The sequence below is a fragment of the Idiotropiscis lumnitzeri genome, chromosome 9, assembly GCF_059441095.1.
Source record: "Idiotropiscis lumnitzeri isolate Australia: NSW breed Sydney's pygmy pipehorse chromosome 9, RoL_Ilum_1.0, whole genome shotgun sequence".
NCBI classification, from domain to species: Eukaryota; Metazoa; Chordata; class Actinopteri; order Syngnathiformes; family Syngnathidae; genus Idiotropiscis; species Idiotropiscis lumnitzeri.
Window position 1 is genome coordinate 18,708,450 of NC_142399.1, and position 27,903 is coordinate 18,736,352.

The 27,903-nt window shown below is 38.6% G+C and overlaps 1 protein-coding gene across 1 annotated transcript in view; it reads left to right on the plus strand.

The window, feature by feature from the left end:
- pdzd8 (PDZ domain containing 8) overlaps positions 1 to 27,903 on the plus strand; it is a 45,122-nt gene that overhangs the window by 5,143 nt on the left and 12,076 nt on the right. The window contains exons 2-3 of the mRNA XM_088304194.1: positions 9,530 to 9,655; positions 16,568 to 16,670. Of these exons, the coding sequence (XP_088160320.1) occupies positions 9,530 to 9,655; positions 16,568 to 16,670 (229 nt within the window). The remainder of the gene's footprint in view (positions 1 to 9,529; positions 9,656 to 16,567; positions 16,671 to 27,903) is intronic.

Consider the following 27,903-nt stretch of genomic DNA (forward strand, 5'->3'; position numbering starts at 1 on the left):
GCAGACGAAGTAACGTTTGTTGAAATTGTTCTTGTCGCGCTTGTCCCGAAAAGAAATTGGACATCTGTCGTTTGGAAATATTTTGGGTTCCATAAAGATGATGTTTGAGCAAAAGAACATGAACTACAACGTGCGTTGTAAGCACCTGAAACAGCGCGTCCAACCTTTTCTTTTTCACCACCCTCAACACAACCTTGCTGTTGACTTGGAGCTTGTGCAAAAAGTTCAAAGTGAGAAGCAAGGTTCGACAAGTGACAACAGCCCATGACGGAGGCGACACCATACGAGAGAACGTCTCAGTGGTGGACGCGTTAGCCGAGCACATAGCTCGAAAGATAGAGCTCCTCTAGTTACAATGGAGCGCACAGGATTGAAACGCCTCATGAACGTAGCCGACAAGAGGTACGAAAATATTTGTCGCAAACAGCACTTCCCGATATGGACAACATCGGGACGGGAGCGGAGACATGTCGAGCATTTTGCATCCACATCCGACTTGTGGTCGAGTCACAACATGGATCCCTGTTTGAGCCTGAATGTGCAGTACATAGACGACAAGTGGCGACCGCGTACCAGAGTACTCGAGAGGGCACATTTTCCTGATGAAGCACACTTGTTTATTTGGCATTGGCATTCCATTGACATTTTTTTCATTTTATTTAGCATTTTGTTTACAGGCGACTAGCTCCTTTGCACATGACATTATTTATATTGTTTACAAGATACCTTTACACAAATCTAGGCTTTTGCAAATGGCATTACAGCATCTCGGCACAATATATTTGCAGAAAAAGATTTTGCGAGAGGTACCCTTTTTCTCCTGTTCTTTGTGACATTGCTCAAGTCATGCAAAGCAAGCTATTTTGAATGTTTATTCAAATGATTTTTGTACTTTTATTTTTCATTGAAAGTAATGTGTACCAGTTGGTCAATAAAAAAAGCAGTTAATATGCATTTCCTGCATTTATTTTGATTTTGGTCCTCAGGGGGAATTTACTGTGCATTTATCGTTATCGAGGTAAAATTGCCCAATTTATCGCGATATTGATTTTAGGTCATATCACCCAGCCCTACTGCAAATCACTTATTAACAAGAAGGGCAAGATGGAATTTGTCCACAAGTAAAGAGACCAGCCCCCAAAAATCTGTACGAAAGTTTATATTCGAAGAGAACTCTTTACCAAAGTGAGGCAAAGGCTAAAGCTTTGAGAAAGAAAGGATCTGCTTGTGAAGCGCATCCATGAAACACATTGGTTCTAATGTTATGTCTTGGGCTTGTATGGATTTTCCTGGACGGTCTCATGTATCTTCATTGCTAATATACATGTACAGTAACAGTTAGTCTGCCAATTTAAAAGAAAGATTCAACCCGATTTGACGCTCCTGCCTACATCACGCAGGAAGTAAATGTCCGAAAACAGATTGTCAAAACATCAAAGTTCATCGGGGCAAAAACTTTGCTGTCTTACTTGGTTGCAAATAATAACTTAATGCAAGTTGATTTAGTTTATACCTGGAAATAAAAGCTGCAATGTTGAACAGTATTTTGTAGTATACAGCTAAAACACAAATTGGCCTTACTGTTCCAATAATTCTGGAGTTGAGGGAACATTGTGATAGTCTGTGACAAACTGTTCTGCTTATCTTTACTTTTGTTCTTATCAGATCTTATGCAAGTCTATGACAGTAAAAAAAGTGAAAAGACCAAAGCTGATACTTGCATAAGAATGATCACATCATGTTCACCCACTTATAGAAATACCTTAACCTCCATAACCGGAAAACTTAATTGGTTTATATGTTTATAACATGAAACGTTTATAAATGGAGCCCCGCCCCCAAACATTGTATACTTACCTTAAACCCTTTTTATTTAAAAATGTTAGACCAATTTGTCGTTAAAAATAAACAATGCAATATAAAAATAAGTCATAATACACTATTATATTGCGAAGAAATAAAACACTTGAAACAACCTAATTATTTATCACTCTTTAACTTTAACTAAGAAGGGGGGGAAAGGCATACCAATTCAGGGAAACTTATCTTTTTGTCAACAAAAAAAATTCATAAAGCGGGATGTCACATTGTCATTTAAAATATTATCGTTCTGATCATTTATTGATTGCCTCGCTCATGCTATCACTAGTCTGTGCTTCCTCATTTTTCAGTTGAGAGGGAAAAAAAAAAAAAAGCAAATCAACACCAAATATTACCAACCTTGTCTTGGATTCACAGAACCTTTTTTACGCAATGCAAGAAGCAGCACAGTACAGCACAGATCTTTCTGCTCATCGATAACAAACACTTCCTAACTCTCCTTTTCGCATTTTTTTTTTTAAGCGGCATTTTGATTGTCTAGTACTTTATTTACTTAGCAAAAGTTCAATGTGTTGACACGGGTGCATGCATTAATAAAACGTGACTGCTTATGACATCTGTGATTGGATCGATGCTTTGTAGGTGGAACGTCTGCCTCGCAACAAGTTGTTGCATGTGCTGTTCGTTACTTAATTAAAAATATGCCACAATTCATGAAATAGTATAACTACTGCCGATATTAGTGTTGGCACAATACCAACATTTTAAACTTGATACTATACCTGTGTAAAGTTACAATACAATACAACTTTATTGATCTAGCGCCTTTCACAACAGCTGGAGCTGCAACAAAACGCTTTCCATATGGTGTAATATAAATTATCAGGAAATTAGAACACAAAAACAAATCATCAATCACCGAACACCCCGAATACATGGTAAGATGAAATTGGATTTACTGGCTCACGGTACTGAAATACCATGGCTAAAACTTAAAAAAAAAAAAATCAGTGGAATAATAGCTCACACTTAAACATCTTGAAATTATTTTTGTTTGGATTAATTCAAACAATTATTATAGCCATACAAATTAGATTTTTTTTCATTAAATCAAAAATACATTTTGAACATTTTTAATCACCTAACAGTTGACGAAAATAAATTTTTAAAGCTACTTATAATTTTTTAGTACTGTACAAAAGTCTTGTGGCACTAAACGATTATTCGTTCATGGTTTAGGTCTTTGATAAAATCTCCTTGAATATTTAGCATTTGACATCCCAGCCGCATGGAAGTGGAGTATGGAAGCCAGTGATTTGATTATCTATTGAAACAAAAGTCAATGTTTCCCAACAGTTATTGAGCCTAGGCACAACTTGACATCGGAAAAAGTCTCACGACTCATTATATTGACCATTGATTGTGAGTAAAATAGCAAAGTGATTTCAGAGAGTACTAGAAAGCCCACATTGTTAGATGGTCTTTCCGAGAGCCATCTCCATTCTGAACTCTCACACACACACGAGAACACCCTTACCTTGCAGAACAGCATTGTGATGTGTTTTTATATACACTATTCAGTACTAAATTCAATTGCACTCTCTTATTTATTTATCAAATTTATATATTTGTCTGTATTATTGTTGTATTGCACTGGAGAGGGGAGCCCTCTAATCTCGTTGCACACTTGGGTACAATGACAATAAAGGGATTTCTAATTCTAATAAACACACTTTGTGTTTTTTCAAGACTTGATGGTGTAACTTCCTCGAAATTGATTGATTTATTCTTAAGAACAGTTGATAGTCTTTCTATGCAGGCAGTTTTATCGTGTCATTTGGCCTCCACACGATTCCAGTTGAGGATATCATGTGATTTTTGTTTTTCCCCATTGGCTTTTCCTTCCCCTTGCTGCCATAAAGCTGCTCGTTCAGCACCCAGGCAACATTTGCTATATACACAGTCTCCCATTGTAGCCCTGGATTGTCCCTCGAGGCTACAGGTCCGTTGGGTCACAAAGGTTCTATGCTCATAGATTGTCGTTGAATCTCTTAAACTAACTACATTTTGTGATTGTCTTCCTGATCCATTTTTTTGGATTGCTTTTTTATTTTCATTAAGTGTGTGGTGAACTATGTCGGATTAAAACCAACCACATTATGTGCCCTGAATGATTAATAACCATTATATATCAATGTTCATTGTCTCTAAATCATTTTCGAATAATTGCTTTCATTGGTAATGAGAAGAACCTAAAAGGGACACTTCACTGACGTTAACATTAGCACTTATATAATAGGTTTGCATGTAAAAATGACAACAGTACTTTTAGTGGGGCCATGTGTCCTGTTCAAAGAAGCAGTCTGCGCTCCTTCCAGCAATCATTTATGTATTTCTGCTCACTTCCACAGTTCCTCATCCTCACATGAATCAGCCATGGAGAAGTTAATCTCTTTGATATGTTGAAGTGGTCATAGGTAGGCTGTCCACATGAATTTTGGTTAAAATTGATCACTGTTTTTGGACGTCATGAGCAATGAAATAAAAACAATAATAATAATAAGTTGGATTTGGAAGTGCCTTTCAGGACACTCAAAGATTTCCAATGGAAAGATTGTCATCAGTCCCTCTAGTGACTCTCGCTGAAACATGAGGAGAGGAAAGGGGGGCGTGGCCATATCTCTTAATGGCGTTTTTTCAAGTCGTCACTTATTTCCTAATTTATCCAAAATGAATAGATAAAAAGGATAATGACTCATTTCAGTTACCTGATCAAAAATATTTAAGTTGAGCTTGTTAGTAAAAAATGGGCAGGCAATCTTGGCTGGACTGATACGCAACATTCAACATTCTACTGTTGAAAGTCCTGTGCGATGAATGGAGTGAATCAAGAAAGATGGTCATCGAACTGCAGATGTCAAATAATTTTATTAAAAATATATCGCTGGGATCGGGCAGGAGGATCCTTGTAACCCCAAAACCATCACTTTTCAGGAGACTCCCAAAAACGCCATGTGTGTTAATGTTTGACAATTAACATTGCTTTGTTAATGAGACGAAGCCATTTTCAGCACTTTACATTGGTCAAATATTTGGAAAAAGAACACCCAAAGCAAGGTTAGTATAGTTTTAGAATTGTAATTATATTTTGTTTTTAACTTATTCACTACCAGCCCAGTAAAAAAAAAAAGATTTTGACGTATTTAGCTGTCTTTGGTATTGAATGAGTTAATTACATTTTGTATTTTTTTTTTTTTTTAGTTTAGTTTTAATTAGTTTTTAATACAGGTTTGTTAGTTATTATTACTGTAGTTTGTTTTTTCATAAACACTTTTAGTTAGTTTTTAATTAAAAAATCATTTTCAGTTTTGGTCATAAAAATTCAGCAAAAATATTTTAAAACATTTTAGTCATGCAGGGTAGAGTTTTAACAGACCACAGACTTTGTATTACAGTAGGTGCAGTGCATAATACCGCTTCTAAAGTTAGAAGCATTCATGCGTCCAAATTATATTAAGCTTGATTGCCAACTTTCCAACTTCTTAAGTGGATTTGTGGCTTGAATTAATGTTGAGAAGTATTAAACCCAATTGTAAAGTGTACCATTTTTTTTGTATACTTTAAATATTTTTTTTACATATAAATAAAAAAAAGGAAAGCACTTTTTACATAGCGTTGTGTTTCTGGTTGAGGTAAATGTCAAGAGCAGGTGAGCCATGGCCACACACAAACATTTATTTGCTGGCTCTTTTTTTTTTATTGGCTGATGTTTGATGATGTCATTTCTGTGCGACACACATTAATAGGACTACAACTCTCAGACAATTGTTTGACCTTATCATCTTCCGGCGCACGGCCGTGCTGTAATATCCAAATAAATACATTTAAAATCAACCCTAAAGACTTAAATTAACTGCCAAAGACAAAAAAAGACATTTTCGTTACAATTACAGTTAGTTTTGTTAGTTTTATGAATGTGAAATGTAGTTTCTGCTTTCCATTAAAAAGAACCTCTTCGTTTTTATTCTAGTTATTTCATTAACAGAAAAGTTTTTCACTTTTTTTTTAAAATTATTTTGTTGTTTATGTTAACTCAAATAACCTTGCTGACCAGTGACTCATAATATAGATTTGTGAAGAAATATGACATTTACCAAATTGTAACAAAGGAGGGATCTGCCTCATGGCAGCGATATGTACAATTTGAGCCACATATCGCGCTGACTACGGTGATGGTGTGAGCCGCTGAATAACACACAATCATGTAGAGTGAGTGTGGGTTGATGACGTAATGAAGAGCAGCTTGGGTGAATCAAAATTGGACCTCAGGATTTTCTGTGTTGTCACAGATGGTAGTTGTGTGGAGGGGCGGGCTGGGACTGCTGCCCACAAGAGGTACCGGTAATCCAGCCATTACCGTCAACGTCAATCAAAGTCATTACTTTCACACCATAGCATGCAAACAACATGGCTGAGAAGTAAATGTTTATCATACCATCCACAGTCATGTTTTCATGAAATAATATATGAAAATATATGAAATAGATGATAGATGATTTTTTTCTTTTTTAAATGTTATGAGATATACTGTATATAACAAAGGCAGGTTTATTTATTTTGATTTCATATTAAAAAAAATAGAAGTTAATTTTCAAGACATTATTTTTGTTTAATTTGAGTTAGGAAAAATATGGGTTAGAATTAGGCCTGCACGATTTTGAAAAAAAAAAATAAAACCTAATTGCGGTTATTCAGACCAAAATTACGATTCGGTTTTTGTATTTTACACATTAAAATGCATTAAAATGCTACTGTTTGTAAAATACGTATTAAGGAGTATTAATGACAAGAGCCAATCAGTATGTCAGTCAAGGCTGTAGCGCTGTTTGTCTTTATTGTGCACTACGTGACTAGCTGCCTCGCAGTACGGCAAGCGAGACGGACAAAAACAGTCGCGGACAGTAAACATATCTCATAATACATGTTATCCGTTTTTGCTTCGACTTGCTTTATTTTGTTCACTCTTTAACTTTACTCTTGTTTCTCATTTCCTCGCTCGCCACTGCAGCATATCCGCTCATCTCCTCCACTGCTATCTTCCTCATGCATGCACGCGCACACCTCACACGCAAGCTTGTCACAATGCTCGCAAAACTACGATTGTGAGTCAGTTCAGTTTCAGACAAAGAATTTGATCAATATTATAATACAAATCACTAATTTCACCATTTGATGAAAAGTACGAGGCGCTTTCCTCTGGTGATTATATTGTATTGTATTAGTTTTTTGGGGGCTAGAAAAAGTAGCATATTCACCATTGCTTATATCAGACATGCACGATCACAATTTACAATCTTACCATTAGTGCTGAAAAGATGCTCTGAGAGGGAGCTTGTCACCGGTACGCACAAATACTTAGGAGATAGTTTTCCAATGCCAATTTTTTTCAAAACGTGAATGCTACTGTTAGCGATGTTAGCTTAGCACGTGAATGACGGCGAGTTGTTGCCTCCCCTTCATCCGTTTATTTCAAATCTGTTTGACAGGCTTCATACTCAAATCGGTGGTGCTGTTTTAAACGTTGAAATACGTTGGTCGTGTTGCCTCTGGATCTGGTGCTTTTTTTTTGATTGATGCGGTTTATTTTTATTGAATCTGCCGTACGTCCAAATAATAGACGTACCGCCTTGTCTATAGCACGAGCATCTCCCTCTCCTCGTCTACGCCGGTAGAAGTTCGGTACACGACAATGACAGAAAAAAACAGAGGTGCACGCGTAGTGTGTTATTGTCGGACTGCGCTGACTATTGGCATCGGAGCACAGACTAACATGTGTTAGCCAACTACAGTGATTGGCCAGCGTCATTAAGACCCGAGCATCGACAATCTGGTTGGCTAATTTGTCTGTCACTCAAACGCCAAAGGTTGGGGGAGAGAGGAAAAAAATAAAAAACCTCCCTGTCTTGCGATTCGATAATCGCACTACGTCAAACCTCGATGTCGATGAGATTTCGATTTACCGTGCAGCCTTAGTTAGAATAAAATGTTGAAATTAAGAAGATGAAATAAAATGGACGGTGGCTGCATGAATACATAAATGCACCCCACAATCAGTCAGGCTCCAAGTACGGCATTGGGCAAGACCAAAGAGCTGTCAAATGACTCCCGGGACAAAACTGTAACCCTCCGCACGGTTGCAATGGACTACGACATAAATGCCAAGCAGCTTGGCGAAAAAAGATTAACTGTGTCCGAACCGCTTATCCTCATGTGGGTCGCGGCTGTGCTGGAGCCTATCCCAGCTGATTTTGTGTAGCAGGCGGGGTACACCCTGATTTGGTTGCCAGCCAATCGCAGATTCTTGGAGCAATTGTTAGCAAATGGAAGAGGCTAATGATTAGGGTTGGATTCAGTTTTACAAAAACAATTCTATTTGATTCACAAGGGCCCGTAAATAAAGGGTCAAAAACACTGTAAACTCAAGACGTTCACATTCCTGTGATTTTTCTCACAATGTTTCAGTTCATTACCATCTTTGTGTGTTTTAAAACCCAAAAGCTTCAAGACATTTGAGATGACTGACTTCAGTGCTCCGCCATTTTATTTAAATAGGCTACTCTTGCGTAGTGGCGAGATTCCGCGATAAGTCTTATGAATTTATGCGCACAAGACATATTAAAAGGATGGATTTATGGTTTTTATGAATTGAAATCGGTCTATGTAAAGGAAATTCAATTCAATTTGTTTAATGTTTTTATTTTTTTTAACCCATCCCGACTGATGATAACAGGAGGAGCTGCTCAATGACTTGAAGAGAGCTGGGCCCATTGTTTCAAAGGTTACTATTGGTAATACATTAAGATATCATGGTTCAAAAAGGGAGGAAGTCATGTGGTCAGATGAGACCAAAATACAACATTTTAGTCTTGACTCCACTCGCTGTGTTTGGATGAGGAAGGATGAGTACATCCCAAGAACACCATCACTATTGTGAAGTATGAGGGTAAAATGATGATTTGGGGTTGTTTTTCTGCATCGAGGGTTGGACAACTGCACTTTGTTAGGAGAGGTTGAACAGGGCCATATATAGCGAGATATTGGCCAACCTCCTTCTGCCTCAGTCGGAGCATTGAAAATGAGTCGTGGCTGGGTCTTCCCACATCACAACGATCCCAGAAGCACACAGCCAGGATAGCCAAGGCGTGGCTCCGTAAGAAGCATAAGCAAGGTTCTGCAGTGGCGTAGCCAGTCTCCAGACCTAAATCCAATAGAAAATCTTTGGAGGGAGCGGAAATTCCATGTTGTTCACCAACGGAAGACAAAATCTGACCACTCTTGAGAAAATCTGTGTGGAAGAGTGGACCAAAATCCCTGCTGCAGTGTGTGCCAACCTGGTAAAGAAATACAGGAAACATTTGACCTCTGTAATTGTAAACAAAGACTTTTGTACGGAATTTTGACATTAATTTACTCGTGTTCAAATACTAATTTTCAGCACTCGCGTGCAAACAAATTCTTTAGAAAAAATCATACAATGTGATTTCCTGATTATTTATTAATTTATTTTTTTAATTTCTGAGTGGGTGAACTTGTAAAATCACAAGGCGGTCAAATACTTAACCTCACTGTATTGCAACTATCAAATTATTTATCGGTATGTAATTTATTAATTAATTTATTTTTTGTCATGTTTTCTGTTTCTCTTCAGATACAAGCCTTTCTTCCCATTCCAAGTACAGCCACCGCTGGGATCAACCTCTGATTTTGAATTGTCAGTCCAGGACAGCAAACTTGTGGAAGGCCGTCTGAAAGTGACTCTTATTGAATGTAGCAGGTCAGTCACTTGGAATTGTAATGTTGATGTCTTTCTGGTGTGCTGGTAGACCCGTTCATCTGACATTAGTCAACTATGAATATACAGTATGTGCGATGCCTTGAAAAAGTATTCAAGTTTTAAAATGTTGCCACCTTACAACCACAAACTTTTCAAATTGAGATTTTACCTGATCAACCAACACAAAGTAGCACATAATAAATGATACATATTTTTCAAAAATAAAAGTCTAAAAAATATAATATGCATTTGTATTTAGGTCTCTTACATCAATATTTTGTTGATTCACCTCTATGCACATGTCATTCTTCTTTGTATAAATCTCAAGTTTAGCCAGGTTGGATGGAGACTATCCGTCAACTGTTAGTTTTGACACATATTTTCTGTCTAGACTTTGACTGGGCCATTGTAATACATGAATATTCTTTGATCTAAACCAGAGGTCCAATGATTAATCGACAAATAATCGAAAAAAATCATAATTATATCAAATTCACCACTATTTTTTATATACAGTGAACCCTCGCTACTTCGCGGTTCACCTTTCGCGGGTTTAGTGCTTCGCGGGTCTAAAAAATATTCGGGGGCATTGTAGTTTCGCCGAGCGGCACGAGGGGGCGCTGGAGCGGTTAGACGGCCGGCGTGCGCCGAAGAAGAGCGTGGGCGAATAGGAGAGTGGACGAAGAAGAGCACGTTCCCCCGGGCACGATTTGGGGCGACGTTTCGCGCGGTTCGGACCGTACCAGAGCTCCGGCCGGCGTGCGTGGCAGTTAAGCCGAAGAGGAACAACTTCCGTCCGGGCACGAGCGCGGCGACATTTTGCTTCGTTCGGGAAAGTGCGAGAGCTCCGGAGGAGACCGGCCGGCGTGCGTGGTAGTTAAGCCGAAGAGGAACACCTTCCGCCCGGGCATGAGCGGAGCGCGAGGCTGTCAGTTATGAATGAATAAATGAATAAAAAAATAAATGAAGAATGCCACCTTTCATTTCACAGGGCACACCGGACGGCGTACCAGCAGGTAAAAGTCGAAGTAATTAAATAAATACAAAAAGAAGTAATTGAATAAATACAAAAATAATGGCTGGGGAATAAAAACATAATAAGTTTTAATAATAATTTTTTTTTTTTTGTTATAACATGAATTTCTCTCTCTCTCTCTCTCTCTCTCTCTACCCGTATATATATATATATATATATATATATATATATATTACTTTTATTATTTTTTTTAAGCATTTTTGAAGGTGCGCCGCTACTTCGCGGATTTTCAGTTTTCGCGGGTGGTCTCGGTCCCCATTAACCGCGATAACCGAGGGTTCACTGTAGTTGATTAAGCGTTTAGATGGACCTTTTTCAATTGTCCCATTGTCTGAAAATCGTCCAAATCCTCAGAATGTCAGCTTCTTCACAGTAAATATCATCAGATTTCTGTAGAACTCGATGAAAGCAGACGGATTATCTGCCACTGTTTTCAGGTATGTCTAAATAAGAGCAGTCTTAAACCATAGCAACTGCATGACATAAAGATGTCATGAGAGCTCATCCCTTAGTTTTAACCTTGCGTAGTAGCATAGATTGGTTTAGTTCAATGCAGTGCAGATTTTTTATATTTACATAAACATGTACCAAAATAACTGATCAGTTCTCTGTGTCGCTTGCTTTGGCACCCCATTGCGAGCATACCAGCCAGAATGGAATGGTACCAAAAAGGTGGGGCCTTTGTTAAAACAAATGTACAAGGTGTGCTTTTACTCAAACAGAACTCATTGTCTTGGACTAAGCACAGATATAAATAGTGCAAAGGGATATAAATACTTGGTGTCTTCTATCGCTGTCCTTTATTTACCATGTCAGATTCTTTTTATTTTAATCCAATTGCAGGTTGCATTGTGTCACATACTGCTTTGATATTAAACTATTCATCGAGCTACTAATGCAGTAAAAGGAAGTTATCTTCTTTGTCTAGTTGTCTGAAACTTATTTATCAATCACAAACATCATAAATCTTGCTTGGCATATGTCGAGGAATCGACTAATCGTGACAGGAGAAACATGTAAATGCTCTTTCATTAGATGGCAGAGGCAACAATAAAGCTGCGCATCCACATGTTGCCATTTGTACATCAGAATAAGTTAGTGCTTCCTGTGAGTATGTAAGCTTTGTGCTCAATTTGCCACGGCCAGATTTTGCATTAAGTAAGTTTGTAGCTAGATGATCATTAAGCCAGTATTCATACTTTTGGTGACTTTATTGTTTGGTGGTGTGTTGTGTGATTTTGATGTAAAATGGGTAACTTGGCTCAATAAAAGTGAAAACTAATGCAGGTACCTATAGTATCACCACTTACTTACTTAATCACTCAATAGTGGTGGAAATAAAAGCCAAATCAAAACATTTTTGGAGCAATAGTGTGGTGTGAGCTGACGTCGCTGTAGTGCAAAGTATAACAGCAAAACACTGTCACAGCATGGACAACGACTGAAAAACTTCTAGATGTATTCAGACTCCACATATTTGTTGGGAAATTACTCATAAATGGAATTGACCTTGTCCATCAGAACTATATTAGATATTCATCTTTTGAAATGCTTAGTGGTGAATAAAACTGTTGCTGTGTTTGCTTGTCCAATTTAGATTTTGTTTTTTTCCCTTCTGATAGCTTGAGGGAATTTCTGTGTGATGTTCGGCGCTTGATAGTCAGCTGAGGAACCAAATAAGTCAAAACCCTTATGAAACACAAAATTCTGAAATTTTCAGTGACATTATAGTTGAAATGATTTGCAGCTTATAGTTCAAGGAGGTGAAGATCCAAGAAGGCCCATTTTTCACTAACAAGTTCAGTTTATATATTTTTTGATCAGGAAACCGCAATTCGTTAGAATTTTCTTTTTTGTCTGTCTATTAATTTGGGAGAAATTAGGAAATAATTGACAAGTTGAAAAACGTCTACTTTTGTGAGGAATATGGCCACGCCCCCCCTCCGCTCTCTCCATGTTTCACTCCAAGTCAGTGAAGGGACAGATCACAAACTCTCCATTGAAAATCCTTTTTGTACTTGTACTTTCATTGCTTTAAAGTCCAAAAACGGTGATCAATTGGCACCAAAATCCATCTGGACATCCCTACCTATGACCACTTCATTTATTTTGGTGACCTTTTATTACTGACGTCATTTTTACATGCAAACGTTTTATATAAGTGCCAATGTTAAGCTGATCCAAATGTCCCTTCCAGTACTTGATGCCACTATTATTGCGAACAACAATGTCTCTTAGACGTGTGCTACGACGACTACTGCACAAGCCTGCTTTTAGCTTACTCGCCTCTCCTAGCCGCACACACCCTTAGAGACAGATAAGTGGTGTTGTCAAAAGTCTGATATACTTGGCGTCCTGAACGTGTGAACCTTGCTTTAGTGTGGTGGATATATTACAGGATGATCAGATCAATAATTCATGTTCTGTCCATTAAAATCCAATTACCTTGCCCTCTTAAAATCACTGATTCAATAATCTGCATACAGCTTGGTTGAAACAGAGGAATCGACTTTTAGACTGAGATGTGAAAATCCCTCAAATGACAATTTGAATCAAATCATATCCAAAACATAATTTTAAATCATTTGAAATCTTTGTGGCCAGTTCGGTGGAGCAGTGGTTCTTATGTTCTCCCCACCGCCTTGTGTGGTTGCTGCGGCCCGGGTACTCCGGCTTCCTCCCACACACCCTTATTTCTATTTAAATTGGATAAAATGATTGAAAAATACTTTTAAGAGTACCATTCACCTAATCACAGTACATGAAAGATTGATATTTCAGCAACAGAAATTTGATGTATTCGTGTGAATAAAGCTATTGGTAGTCACACTGTGTGTGGTCCCCCCAAATGAAAAAGATATCATAACAACCCACTTGAAAAGATGAAAATAATCCAAAGAAAAATTGTTGAAAATATTTTGTTCAATGTTAAATGATTTACAACCATTTTATCAATATTTAATGAAACAATGACATTTTCACTCATTGACGTTCTCTGAACAGGAAAAATAATGTTAATTTAAATTCTAATTAAATGCTTTTTAAATAAAACAAAAAAAGATAGAAAGAAAAATATTATAAAGCCTTTTTACATAAACCAAATACCTATCCAGATATTCAATCAAGCTTTAGAGGCATTTAAGACAACCAAAGTATAAAGCTGATGACGTCGACCGGGGTTCTTCAATCCAGTTCCTCAGGTGCCGGTTTCCTGGATGTTTTCCATCTCTCCCTGCTGGTTTTGGTGGAAACGCTGTGTATTTTGTGAGAAAGGAAATCATCTTGCCAAGACAGTTGCTGTGTATAGCTTTTGCAAATGGCAAGTGAAATATAACGGAAAACGACTATTTATCGACGTGTCTGGGCTGTCGCCATGGCATCTCAAACAGAAACAAATCTGTCATGAATCAACATAGGCAGCCGCCGTGCCAGCTAGTTGCTCAGACCAAAAAGGTGACACGCTGCTGAGATCGACTTCAAAATAAAAGCGGAACAAGGCATTGACTTTCATATATTATTTGTATGGTAAGAAGTTGTTCTTGTTACTGCATTGGTGGCGAGTTACTGTCATGCACAGCAAGAACAGTCAGGGAGTTCAAAGATTTTCAATATAAAGGAAATACCAAATTATTTTTAATTAAAAAAGATAAATAAGAAAAAAAAACAACAATTAATTTGGCCATATATTAAATATTCTTGCTATCACAGTGTTGACCAGTGTGGAATTGACTGCGCCATATTTAACAACTTTGGAAACAAATGTTCCAATGAAAGGTCAAAGTTAAAATAAAAACTACCAGTAATCTTGTATTTTGGAGTCATGGAGTGAAACGTCTGCATTGAGATCTAGCGGAGTTAGTGCCTCACCAGTCATGAACTTCGGTGCATATCACTGCTATTAACCTTATTATTGCTCTTATGTTTCAAAAGTGTGGGTGAAAGGTCTATTGGGTGAAAACAAAATGTTGTGATGAGAACTGGAAGAACACTGGCACACTCTATAGTCTTCACCAGTGAGTAGGAGGTGTGCACTTTGCAAGTTCACTGTTGTGTAGGCTACTGAAGAGGAGTAAGGTGCAGTTAAATGTGCCTCTCGATTGCTTTTATACAGTATATGAAGTTTTGGTCTGAGAGATAATAAAATGTAAATCATTTTTCCAGAAAAAAATGTGACCAGACAAATTCAACTCAAAAATAATTTTGATAGGCCTACTTTGTGCAGATTAGCAGGGTCACCCTGGGAAGAATGGTACAATTATGAGGGGAAAATCTTGAGTTAGAAGTATAAAGTTGCAGATATAATAAAAAAAAAAAGCCATGTTACTGGAAGGAGTACAACATTCTTCATTCAGTATTCTGAATGTTGTTTGTGGAGAGCAGGCTTCACAAAGCACATTTCTAGGAAACTGCTGCCCCCTACTGTGCTCACACGGTCAATGGCAAAACCACAGCTGTACATCTGGATTTTGCATTTAAGTGAAACATCCATGATGATGATAATCAGTTTGCAGGAGATTCAGAGCAAATTGAGTTTATGTTTGTCTTGGAAAACCTCACACATGCTTTAGAGTGTATGACGGTTGCAGCCCAAATCCGAACCTCCAAATCTCAGAACTGAAGCAGTCTTGCTTGCCACTAGGCCCCTCATGCTCCAGGGAATTTACGCCACTTGCTAAAACATGAGTGTGACTTGCCACCGTTTTCTGAATGCTATTTTGAATTTTACTGGGCACACCTAGTTGTGATTTCCAGTTTTTAAATGAAGATTTCACCTAAATTACAAGTAAAAGTGAAGTATGCCACAAAATGGTTTAAAAAAATCAATGTGTCATGCCATAATCCAAAGCAATTTAAAAAACAAATAAACAGAATCAGCCCGGAAAAGGTTGAAAATCAATTTCAAAGGCTTTGGGACTCCAGTGAACGATGGTTAGAGACATTTTCCACCAATGGCAAAAAGTGGAAAAAGTGGTGAACCTTTCAACGAATGACTGACCAACCAAAATTACTCCAAGAGTAAAATGAAAATGTGTCCAGGAGGTCACAAAAGAGCCAAGAATGACATCCAAAGATCTACAGGCCTCTCTGGCTGCATTTAACGTCAGTGTTCAAGACTCAACTGGCAAAAATGTCATCCATAGGAGTGATCTGCTGGAAAAAACACTGCTGACAAGAAACATAGACTTGTCTCATATTTGACAAGAAACAACTTGACGATCCCCAAGACGTTGACAGAAATATGACATTAACTGATGCGAAAAAAAGTTTTTGGAAGATGTGCTTCTGTGACATCTGCTATAAAAATGACACATCTGGTAAAAAGAATACAAAATGTAAACATGCTGGCAGCAGTGTGTCTGGGGCTGATTTGCTTTTTCAGGGCCTGGACTTGCTGCGAATAATGAAATGTGAACAATTAATTTGTTGAGCTGGAAAAAAAGTTTCTGATAAAGCACGACTGAATTTTGAAGCAGGATAATAATCTGAAACATACTACGAAGTCCACCTCTGAATGGCCCCCCGCCCCCAAAAAATGTTTGGGAGGGCCAAGACAAAGTCTGTCCTTAAATCCAATTGAGGTACTGTGGTATGACATTAAATTGGTAGTTCAAACTCAGCAAGCCTTCAATATCCTGAGTGAAGAAGAGTAGCCAAAATTCCTCCACAGCGATGCGAAAAACTCACCACCAGTTATCCCAAAGGCTCGATGATTTATTGTTGTCTTTGTGGTATATAAAAACTGGTTTGCTGATTGGGAAAAAATATTTAAGTGTGGCAATTATGCAGAAAACCAATTGAAATTAGGAAGGGGGCAAATACGTTTTCCTAGTACTGGATATCTTGTCTGATGCATCCCGTTTTGACTCTTCCCGCAGACTTTTCATTCTGGGCTCATATGACAGAGAAACCTACGTTCACTGCACTCTGGAGCTGAGCAGCCACCAGTGGAAGGAGAAGACTCGTAGCTCGATTAAACGAGTGAGTAACCTGACCATTATTTTTCTCCTGCTTTTTGTTGTTATTCGGATTGGGGAAAAAAAACAATACAAACGACTAACTGTGCGGTACTATTCTCTCATACAGTGGTTTGCGAAAGTATTCGGCCCCCTTGAACATTTTGACCTTTTGCCTCATTTCATGCTTCAAACAAAGATTTAAAATTGGATTTTTTTTTTTGTGAAGCATCAGCACAAAGTGGGACATAGTTGTGAAGTCTAACAAAATTCATTCATCAGTCTTGCACATCTCGAGACTGAAATTTTTGCCCATTCATCTTTGCAAAACAGCTCAAGCTTAGATAGAGCTTTTGTGACAGCAATTTTAAGATCTTTTCACAGACTCTCAATTGGATTTAGAGCTGGACTTTGGCTTGGCCCTTCTAGCACAAGAATATGTTTAGTTTTGAACCATTCCATCGTAAATTTTGCTTTATGTTTAGGACCATTGTCTTTTTGGAAGGTACACCTTGGTCCCGGTCTCAAAAGTTTTTTGCAGACTTCAACAGGATTCCTTCCAAAATGGCGCAGTATTTGGCTCCATCCATCTTCCCATTAAATCTATCTTGTCTGTCTCTTCTGAAGAGAAGCAGCCCAATGATGCTGCCACCACCATGTTTTACAGTGGAGATGCACCATACACCAAACATAACGTTTTGCATTTAGCCCAAAAAGTTCAATTTTGGTCCCATCTGACCGGAGCACCTTCTTGTTGTCGTGTTCGCAGGGGGCTTGGTAAACTTCAAACAATATTTTTTATGGTTGTCTTTGAGAAATTGCTTTCTTCTCGCTACTCTTCCATAAAGGCCGGATTTGTGCAGTGTGCGACTAATATTTGTCCAATGGACAGATTTTGCCCACTCTCGTTATGTCTGCAATTGATTCAGAGTGACCGCATCACTGATAAGTACTGTCCTTGTTTGGTCTGAAACTTTAGTGGGACGGCCGGGTCTTGGTAAGTTTGCAGTGGTCTCATACGCTTTCCACTTCAATGATTGGTTGAAGAGTGAAAACTTGTGAAATATTTTTCTATTCTAATTCTACTCTGAATTTCTCCACAACACAATCTCGGACTCGCCTATTATGTTCCTTGGTCTTCATGGTTTTATTTTCTCTGTAAACTGACCTCTGAGACTTTCACAAAGCAGGTGTGCTTATTCTGCAATTGATTACATACAGGTGGGCTCTAGTTTTCATCATTAGTCCTTTAGGCCAACATTGTATTATTAAAAAATCGAAAAAATCATCATCAAACCGCGTGAGTGAGTTGGCTGCACTCACAGTAAAGGGTTGAATAATATATTTCCCACTTTTCAGTTTTTTTTTTATCTCAGTTTATTTTTTGGAATATTGTATGAATTTGCGTCTTACTTCACGTTTGTGTCCCACTTGATGTTACTTCTTCACGAAAAAATTCAAATGTATCTTTGCTTGAAGCCAGAAATTTGGCAAAAGGTCAAAAAGTTCAGTAGGCCGAATACTAGGCGCAGTAGTAATATGATTGGGTATATTTTATGTAGGACTAGGCATGTTAGGCCTTCAGTAATAAATAATTTGGCAAACCTCTACCCTAGAAAGAGCAACAGAAAGCCTGCAAGAAAGTTTTAAAATGAAATAAGAATTTTAAATATGTTCTGCTAAATCCAAGCAGACAGATTAAACTCATTTTGGTGTAACACAATTACTTGCTTCTCAGATGTGATATATTGGATGCACCCGGTGTTATTGACACATTAATACAAGCCTATTTTCATCTTCCTTCCATTCATGTGATTATCCGATTGTTGACATTTTGCGTGGCGAAGGACATTTTGAGGCCGGAAGCAACCCTTTTATAATTGCCACAATTTGGAGGCAGCACAGTTATCGCTCCAGGCTTGACTGATGACCGTTTTAGTGTGAAATGCCAGCCCTAACTACTGACTGCGGCTCCAGCAAAGGTTCTTGTTGCATTCCTTGCCTCACATATACAAGTGACATTTAAAATGATGTCTTCAAAATGATTCACATTTCTCCAGGTACGCTATTATGTTGTATATACAGTACCATTTGAGGAGTTAAACTGTTGTCCAGCAGGTGGCAGTATCATATTAATTCTCTTATTTCCCCTCTTGTCATGCAGCGAGTCTGATCTGATCATCTTTGTTAACTTCTTCCCTTGAAAATTCAGCACTTTCATTCATTATTTTATTAAAGGCCTCCTTGCACACTCTTAGGCCCTGCTATACTAATTACTTTCTTAAACTATTTGTAATACTAATTTGCATATTTATAAAAGGGTGTGGAGAGTCGCAATCAATGTACTTGGATTAATGCATCTGTATACTCAATTTTTGTGTGTGCAATGTTTTTGGTGATTTGGCCACATGAGGCCCCCGAACACCACTGCAATAATTTCCATCTGCAATACAGAAATATGTGCTGTGAAGAGTTTAAAAAAATAGATTGATTAATTAATTAGGATCTTTCAATAATTTATCTACTGTACTTTCTGGACTTCGGGCCACTCCACAAGACTCGGGCTTCGTAAAGGCATAACTGTGTAGGTCGAGTACCGCAAAACGCGAGGATCTCCTGTACTTACTCTGCGAAAGGTCAACTTTTCTTTCCCAATGTACATGTTTTAGGAACTACATTCTCAGTCTGTCAAACTGCAAACGTCAAGGTAAACCAGAGACTTCACCGCCACAGTTGAAGGATTAATACGGCGGATTTATTGAAGCTGTCGTCTTTGCTCGTTTACTCTTGACGCCCCCTTTATGACCAAGTGTCATTTCACGATCCTTATTTGTTGCAACTTTGAAGTGGATTGTCCTGACCACAAAGGAGACCCCCTTCTTGAAGGTGTGTGCAGGGCTGTTAATACTCAGTCTCGGGCAATGAATGAGCTCAACTGCAGGCTGGATGAGGTTCTTGTGCTCCTTCGCTAGTTTTAGCAGACAGCATCCACCAAAATTTAGGATTTACTATTTACAGAAGCAAAAGGGACAATAATCCACCAGAATTCTACCTTTGGTCACAACGCGACACAGGAGTCTAGTTAAGTTAACCCATCAAGAAGAACTATTCCATAATTAAGAAGTGAAAGATTTGAATCAAACTGCAACTCGTTCACTGCCATCAATACAATTAGGGAATGGCGATTTTGAGTGCCGTTTTTTTTTTTTTTTCCACTTATTTACTTTTTCTTATCAAATCAATTTCCCAAATGAATTCCAACTAGGTGTCCAGTGTGATGCATGTTTTTTTTTTTTTTGTCAGGCACGACCATATCAGTGTGGCACTCCTCAGCTGTGTCTGTTCAAAGCACTTGTATCGTATTTTTGTTCATAAATCTATGGAGATGCCAATTCAGGTTGACATTTGAGTTGGATTTATCTGCTGTCTGCAGTCGGCGTGTGCCCAGCAGGACAACTCCTTTTTACCCATGATTGCAACATATACGCTTTCCTCGTCAGTTCTTATGGAAGAGACTTTTTTTTTTTAAATGGGTGTCAATGGTTTTCTTGTTACAGAAACATTTCGATTCCTTTTAAAAGTGAAAACTTGTGAAGATTGAATCTTAGCACCATTATTTAGTTGACTTTTTTATTCATGAATCTTCCTTATTTTTAAATCTTTCACCTAATATTTCACGACTCATGTTTTATTCGTTGCAACTTTTTCTTGTATAACAGTGGTGGATCTTTGGCCAATTTATTTACTATAAAGTGTTTCAGAATGATGTGCTAAGTATGTTAACAAATTTAGTACAATGGTTAGGTCCCCTGTCACACTTATATAAGTGCTGGCTTCATTAATTCAAGTTTAGTGTGTTTGTTTAAGGAAAGCTACCAAATCATAGGTAATTTTTCTAGTAGTTCTTTATATATTGTGGTACCCTTAATTTCTTTGTTTCGCCTCCCGGTTTGAGCCACGGGCTTGAGAGAAATGACAAAGACCCAGTGATAAGCACAGGTGCAACTAGATTTTATCAATCAAATTTCCGTTGGTTTTAGACCTGCTGGGGAGCCGTTTGAATCAACTTCAAATTCTATCTTTTGCCTTCACATTGCATCGCTGTTCAATACTTCACTTTTTGTTTTGAAGCAATTTTCGGTAGTTATTGTTGTAGTTGTAGTTGCGTTTTGGAGCTTTTGTCCATCCGTTTAAACTGTCGCAGTAATGCATGGGTTCTTGCACCTTGCCTTGATGACATATTGTTATGCAGTACTCAATTCGTTTGGCATTGCGGCTTTAATGTAGCATTGTTCGGCATTCACATTATTGTTTTGAGGAGAATTGCAGTTTTTTTGTTTACCGGGAAATTGGATCTAGTTCAGATTAATTTAATTGAATATGTCTGAAATAGCTCATCAGTTAACATTGTTTGCCCCACATTTCAGTTGAAAATGTGTTTGAGCAACTCATCGTATCTCAAAGTGCAGCAGAATGTAAACAAGAGGGAAGATTGAAAGCAAAAAAGGATTTTGGGCCAAACATGCAATATTTTCACCATTTGAGTCAATGCGGCAACAATGGAAGTCCCTGCCCCTAGAATGATAATGGAGCCATCCGTCTTTTCAACGTCTTCTTGAACAAGGAAGTCGTCTGGCAAGACCTATCTCAGCTGTCGTTGAGCAGGAGGCAGGGTAGACTCTGAACTTGCCTGCCAATTGCAGGGCCCACAGAGACAAACATCATACTTGCAGTCACTTCTAGGGACATGATAATAATTATAATAATAATAGTATAAAAATCCATTTTGTTTCATTGCTTTTAAATTGCCAGTTTTAACACATTGGTACAGGCAACAAAGATAATTTCAGACTTTATATTCAGCTAAATGCTTCAGAACTAATTGAAAGGCGTTTAAGATAGGCTATGACCCAAAGCACTGCAAAAAGCATGCAGAGATTTTTTTTTTAACAATGGAATGTTATGCAATGGCTAAGTCAATCACCTGACCTGAAACCGACCAAGCTTACATTTTACTTGTTAAAGACAAAAAGCATGCTGTGATCTTGACTTTGCTAATTCACTGGGCAAAGGAGACTTAATCTCCCCTATTTCATAATACTGCTTCACACAACAAGGCATAGTTATAGTAAGAATAGTTATGATTGTGTTATTGTCAACTTTGTTATACAGTCTTCTGTTGTATTATTGTTAATGTTTTTATATTCCGTAAAGCGCTTTGCATAGCTGGGCACTTGCCAGTCATTCCCCTGCCCTTTGGCCATGATCTGATGAGCCTTCCGGCCTTGATCCTCTGGGCTTATTCACAAAAATTGTCGGCCCCCAACCCCGTTCACCTCCCCTCCCAAAAATAAATAAATACGCGTCCGTCTGTGCATAACTCCACTGCGGGAGAGATACTAACGGCAGAGGTTTATTTAAAGATGGTGAGCTGGCTTATTTACGATTCAAATGCGCATTACTTCTTCATCTCCTTCTTACCCACTGCGCACATGCGCACACACACCCACACGCACCCCCACACACACCCGCATACACACACACACCCTAGTGGGTATGCCAGACCCCAGGTCCAAGCCAAACACAGATTAATAATGAGAGGGATGTGTCAGGAAGAGCTTCCAGTGTAAAAACTATGCTTGACATGATCACAGTGGTGACACCTGACGAGATGTATCCTTTACATGGGAAGTCTCACTGGCTGCAATGTCCATTTGCCACCAAGAGAGGGTGGTAATAAGCCATGAATGGCTCTAAATTGCCCCTAGGTATGAGTGTGAGCACGGATGGTTGTTTGTCTCTGTGTGCCCTGCAATTGGCTGGCAACAAGTTCAGGTTGTCCCCCGCCTACTGCCCGAAGATTGCTGGGATAGGCTCCAGCACCCCCCGCGACCCTAGTGAGGAGAAGTGGAACAGATAATGGATAGATGGATGGTTAAGAAACAGTACAATTTATGTTGATGTGGCTCAGAAATTTCTATATGAATAGTGTAAAAATGCCGTGCGACATAAATTTCGAGTTCACCTATTTTTTTATTTAATTTTTTTGTGATCAACTTGGTGGAAGTTTTTGAAGAAGGCCCTTTGTAATGTGTTTTCATAGCTGATTTGAGTGCAGCTGTTTGTGTTTCAATTGCCACTTAATGTCCTCCTCTTGATCGCCTTGCGATTGATTTGGTGTTTCAAAATCCCCCTTTCACCCCAAATCATCTGAGACAGCATCCTGATCATCTGTCGCTAGACAGGGTCAGTGGTTGAAAAGGATGAATGTTCGTACTGTATCACATATGGTACATTTTATTTTGAAATTTCATTGTGAGAAGCCCTACAGTCGAGCTGTTAAAGTCCAAGAATAGAACAGCATTGTTTGTCTGGTCCTACGGATCCCATCACCTCTGGTAATTTTCCATTTTGTGTCGATTGACAGATGACACATTCATCATCTGTTTCCGTTTTTCCGTGCCAATTATATGCCCTATTCTAATTCTGTTTGACAATTGGTAGCTGCACGGTGAAAATTAGATTAAAGATGAGAGATTTTCCCAACAACATGTTTTTGTTTGCATTTAATCACTTCTTCCCCTGATCAATTCTCCTCAAGGGGGGAGTAAATTGAGCTGGCGCTTTGTGCATGACGGAGAGAAGCACAGCCACATTACAGGTTTCCTGCTATTTTCATTCACAACGCTTTTTGTTGCTCCTATAGCATGTGGTTTCATTAGTCAGGAAATTACGTTACTGGCTGTTGACTGCTGACTTTTCTTCTCACACCTACACTGATGAATCATTAGTCGCATACTTGGCCGCAGATACTTGATCATACCAATACCCATTCTTGCATCAGTCTTTGCTCTCTCTTCTCCTGAGCACAGCCTATGTACCTAAAAACCTTTGAGCAGTTTCAAAGAGCATCCTTTTGTGTGTGTGTGTGTGTGTGTGTTTGGGGGTGGGGCTTTTGTTTGTGTAGGTTGGTTTACTTCCAGGTTAGGTTGAACTGTCATCTTAGAGATATGCAGCATCTCAATCTCAATTTGATTTGGAAGCATCAGGACTGCTTTCTTGACGTAGGCCAGTGTCTTATTTTGAAATATTCCATCAATCTTATTCAGATTAATGGTCCCCACTGACAAGATAAACTGTTTCATTTCTAATGCTCTTGGACAAAAAATATAATTACATAAGCTGTGATGTGCATCATTTCACCCAAATGAAAGAATACATGTAGTCCTGTTCTTCCACTTTTTAGATTGCAGGTTTTTAACTGGCCACCTCTTGACTGGAAAGTGAATAGCAAACTACATAAACACAGAGTAAATGATTAAGAAAATGTTGTTTGTTGTTGCTTCAATGACACAGAAACAGACGTCATCATAAATAAAGTTAGTATTGTTAGTTAGTATTGTATTGTATTGCAGTAAGTCATTCAACCTTTGGGTAGGAGCCTCTGCGTTTGCGCGAGTGTCTAGCAATGGCTTTCAAAAGGCATTCAAACACTGAAATGCCAAATTGATAACTGGAAATGAGTCTTCTTTCTAGTTCTGGGACAATCATACTGACAACTGAAGGTACTTATATTTTTCAAGTGATCGTTACCGCCATGACAGATCATTATTTCTCAACGCAGGTACAATGATGATGATAAAAAAAGGATCACATGGGCGACCAAACCACTGTTGCTTTTTATTTAAGTGCAAATTAGGAAAGCTCCTTTTTTGTTTGCCTGCGTCTCCATAACAACTTCTTTGTTCTGAATGCTTTTGAAGTCTATTTGCTATGCTAAAACAGCAACTTAAAATTCAGGTTGAGCCACATGACTAAAAGTGCAAAGCTCTTCATGGCTATTTGTTATGGGATATCCATCTGATTACTTTATTGTGTGGCTGCTCATTGGTTACATGTATTGATTTTATGGCTGGGCAATTAATGCTTTAATTTCACATGAACTGACTAGTTTATTAATGCCGACAATCATTTATCTAGCGCAGTTCGTACGATGTCTTTTATTTTGAGAATCTGTCACTTCCTGCTGCGGCGCTCACTGGTGCAGGCATTGTACCAAAGTACTTACCCCTGAAAAAAAACTGTATCCCCGGTCATGAGGGAACGCAAAACTGATGGGAAAGCTATGTGCGTTTTGGCATTTGCATTTGTTATATTTCAACAAAGTTTTACAATGAAATCATTTTCAATGATGCGAGCGGAGTGAATTTCAAGTAATCAAACACGATATAAAAGGAAGGGAATTGAGTAAGTGGGATGTTTTCAGCAGGTTTTCAAATTTAAGTGGCAAGGTACAGATGGGTGGGTTCCTGTTAGATTACACGTACTGATTGTTTTCACTGATTTTTTTTTTTTTTTTAATAAATTGTTTTTAATTTATTTATTTTTGCCGTAAAGGTCGATGGCTGCGTCGAGAGAAGCAAAAAAAAAAAAAAATCAAAATAAAATCACTCATCTCACTCAAGATGCGTTCTACGACCACTCACACAGTTGGACATCTGAATAACTCGTGCATTCAATGCATTACACAGCTACGAACTAAACATCACTAAACAATGCGGACTCTCTAACATAGTGCGCCATTACTAATCGTGATTGTTTCATCCAAAGAATAATCACGTTTGTGTTTGATTTGCATTTTAATGACCATTTGACAAAAAAAATGCTTGTACTTGTCAGTACTACAGACAGGACATTCAGTAAACTTTTTGTTGCTTTGAACCCTACCTATATTCTACCTCCCAGACAGGTATGTATGGATGTATATGGGAAAAAACTGTCAATTTCATGTCATAATGAGTACAATCCTAATCAAAACTTTGCACAAGAAAACCTCTTCGTTGCATGTCGATATACTTTATGTCCTCGTGTTAGTGCCAGAGATGCTTGAACCACCTTTGAGGCTTTGACACATGAGTCAAACCAATTGCATGGATAGCCTCAATGCTTCAAGAAGCTTCATCTCACCATCACTACTCAAATCCGTATTGCGCAAGTGGGAGACTGGAAAATGGTCGGAGACCGACTCACTGAAAACCAGAACTAAATGCAAACACAGATAAGATAACAAGGCACACCTGGATAAGACAAGCGGCTGAAGAGAGCTGATTAGTTGATACACAAGGGGAGCTAGAGCAGGTGGAGATGAAAACAACAAATCTACAGTAAATCACAACATTGCTGTAGGAAAATGTCATGATCTGAAACAATGATGAATCAAAAAAGAAATGATAAAATAAAGCTGCTCATGAAAGGTCGGCCATCTTGACTTCTTCCTTAAGTTCACATTGGAAGGTGCAATAAAATTTATACCAGAACGCAGGTCCTCTAATAGTCAATTACCAATCTTTAATTATTCTCTTACAGGGTCAAAATGTTGCTATTATAATTTTATTTACTGTCCCGGGTCCCAGCAATGTTATTAATAAACATTTGTTGTTCACTTCACTAATTATCTGGACAAGCAAACAAGCTACAATCCTCCTGAAAGTTGCTCACTGCACTTTTAAAGCACAATGTGAGCATGTCATCCATAATCTGGCCGGTGCCGACTGCCATTACAGTATGACAAACCTAAGTGTAGTCGGTTAAAGTTTAAATCAACCCCCAAAAAGTCTCAACATGGCATTCTCATTAATATTGCCTTTGTGGATTATGAGTAAAGCAGCAAAATTGCCCTGATTTTAGCCATCTCAGGGGGCGACCATTTTGTCACTTTCTGTGAACTGGTAAAAACGTCACAGATTCTCATGGCTCAGCTAATAACCAATCATGGCTCAGCTTTGATTGGTCATGACCTGAGCTCCGAGCAAATGTGATGTCATCAGCAACTGGCAAAATGGCCGCCCTCTAAGAACTGGTTCATTTTACTTACTTTACTTTGCTTAACTCATTGTCCACAAATGCAGTATTTATCAGAATGCTGTGTTGTGACTTGTGGGGCTGCATAGAACATATTGTTCAGAAATTCTGGGGGTCGACTTCCGCTTTAACTCAATTTTTTAGTCGGTTTCCGTGCCACTTGAAGTTACGTCACCAGAATGATTTTGGAACGTGGAGGTAGCATATCAAATGCATAATGTTGCGCTATTTCACACACTAAATAACGCAATGCAAAGAGGAGCCAGCTACAGAGCCCTTTCGGTTGCAGGTAGGTGCGAATTAGCCATGCCGTTAGTAATTTGGTAGATACGTCTCTGTGCCCGCTGTTCAGTACATTAAGTCAAGGGCTGCATACACGTTGTATCAACGGCTTACTATAAATAGTATGTGACAGTAAATAATGTTAACAATTCTTATGATCTTATTATTCCATTATAATGGAGTTAAATGGAAAGTTGGAGGTTGACCAACATCTTGTAGCAATTTGTGATCAACTATCGAGGGTTCGCTTAAATAACGTTAACAGACAAATGTTCCGGAGAGATCTTGTCTGTATTAGAAGGTCTGAGTAAACCGTGACATCACGGGCAACCGTTTATAATGGCTGCTGACGTAAACACCTGAGCAGTTTCTGGCCATGTATTCCACCCCTCGACCTCCTCATCAGCACAAGGGTTGCTAATTGGATATGGCAGGAATTGCTGTGTACTTGCCTCGCAGCGACTTGTACCCTATAACCATACACAAATCGATCTGACATGTGGTATTAGATTAAATTACCAAGCAGTGCAGTGACAGGGAAAAAGATGTGCTCAACCACTACCACTATATCTCACACGCACCCTCCCAAACCTGCTGTGGAGAGCGCGGTGATGTTCAGCCAACCAACACGAGCTGCTCCACATCCAAGCTTCGCCAAGCTCCCGCATTGAGCGCAACCCTACACATGTGCCTCCAGTTGACTGATTTCGATAAACTTGGAACATATTCTTTGTGTCTACTTCATGCTGTAGTCTACAGAACATACAGACATACAGAACATAAACACACGAGTGCATATTAATGGAAATGAAAGTACTGTTTATTACAATTTTTTTTTAGCAGGAATCCCTCGACTTTGCTCAAGATATAATGCACAATCACAGCTTATCAGGGAGCAAAGATCTATGTCAAAGGACCCTGAAGTCGTACAGTTAAGAATTTGGCCACATATTTCAAAGATGGTTAAAGTGTCATAAACCTAAAACTGTGTTGTTGCTACCTGTAGCAGCAGACGTCTGCTGAGCGACTGTCGAAGCAGCCGCGGGTCATCAACAGGGGAGTCACATTGCCGTGTTCAAGACTTCGATCTCCGTCAGCTCCGTTTTGCAGTAATA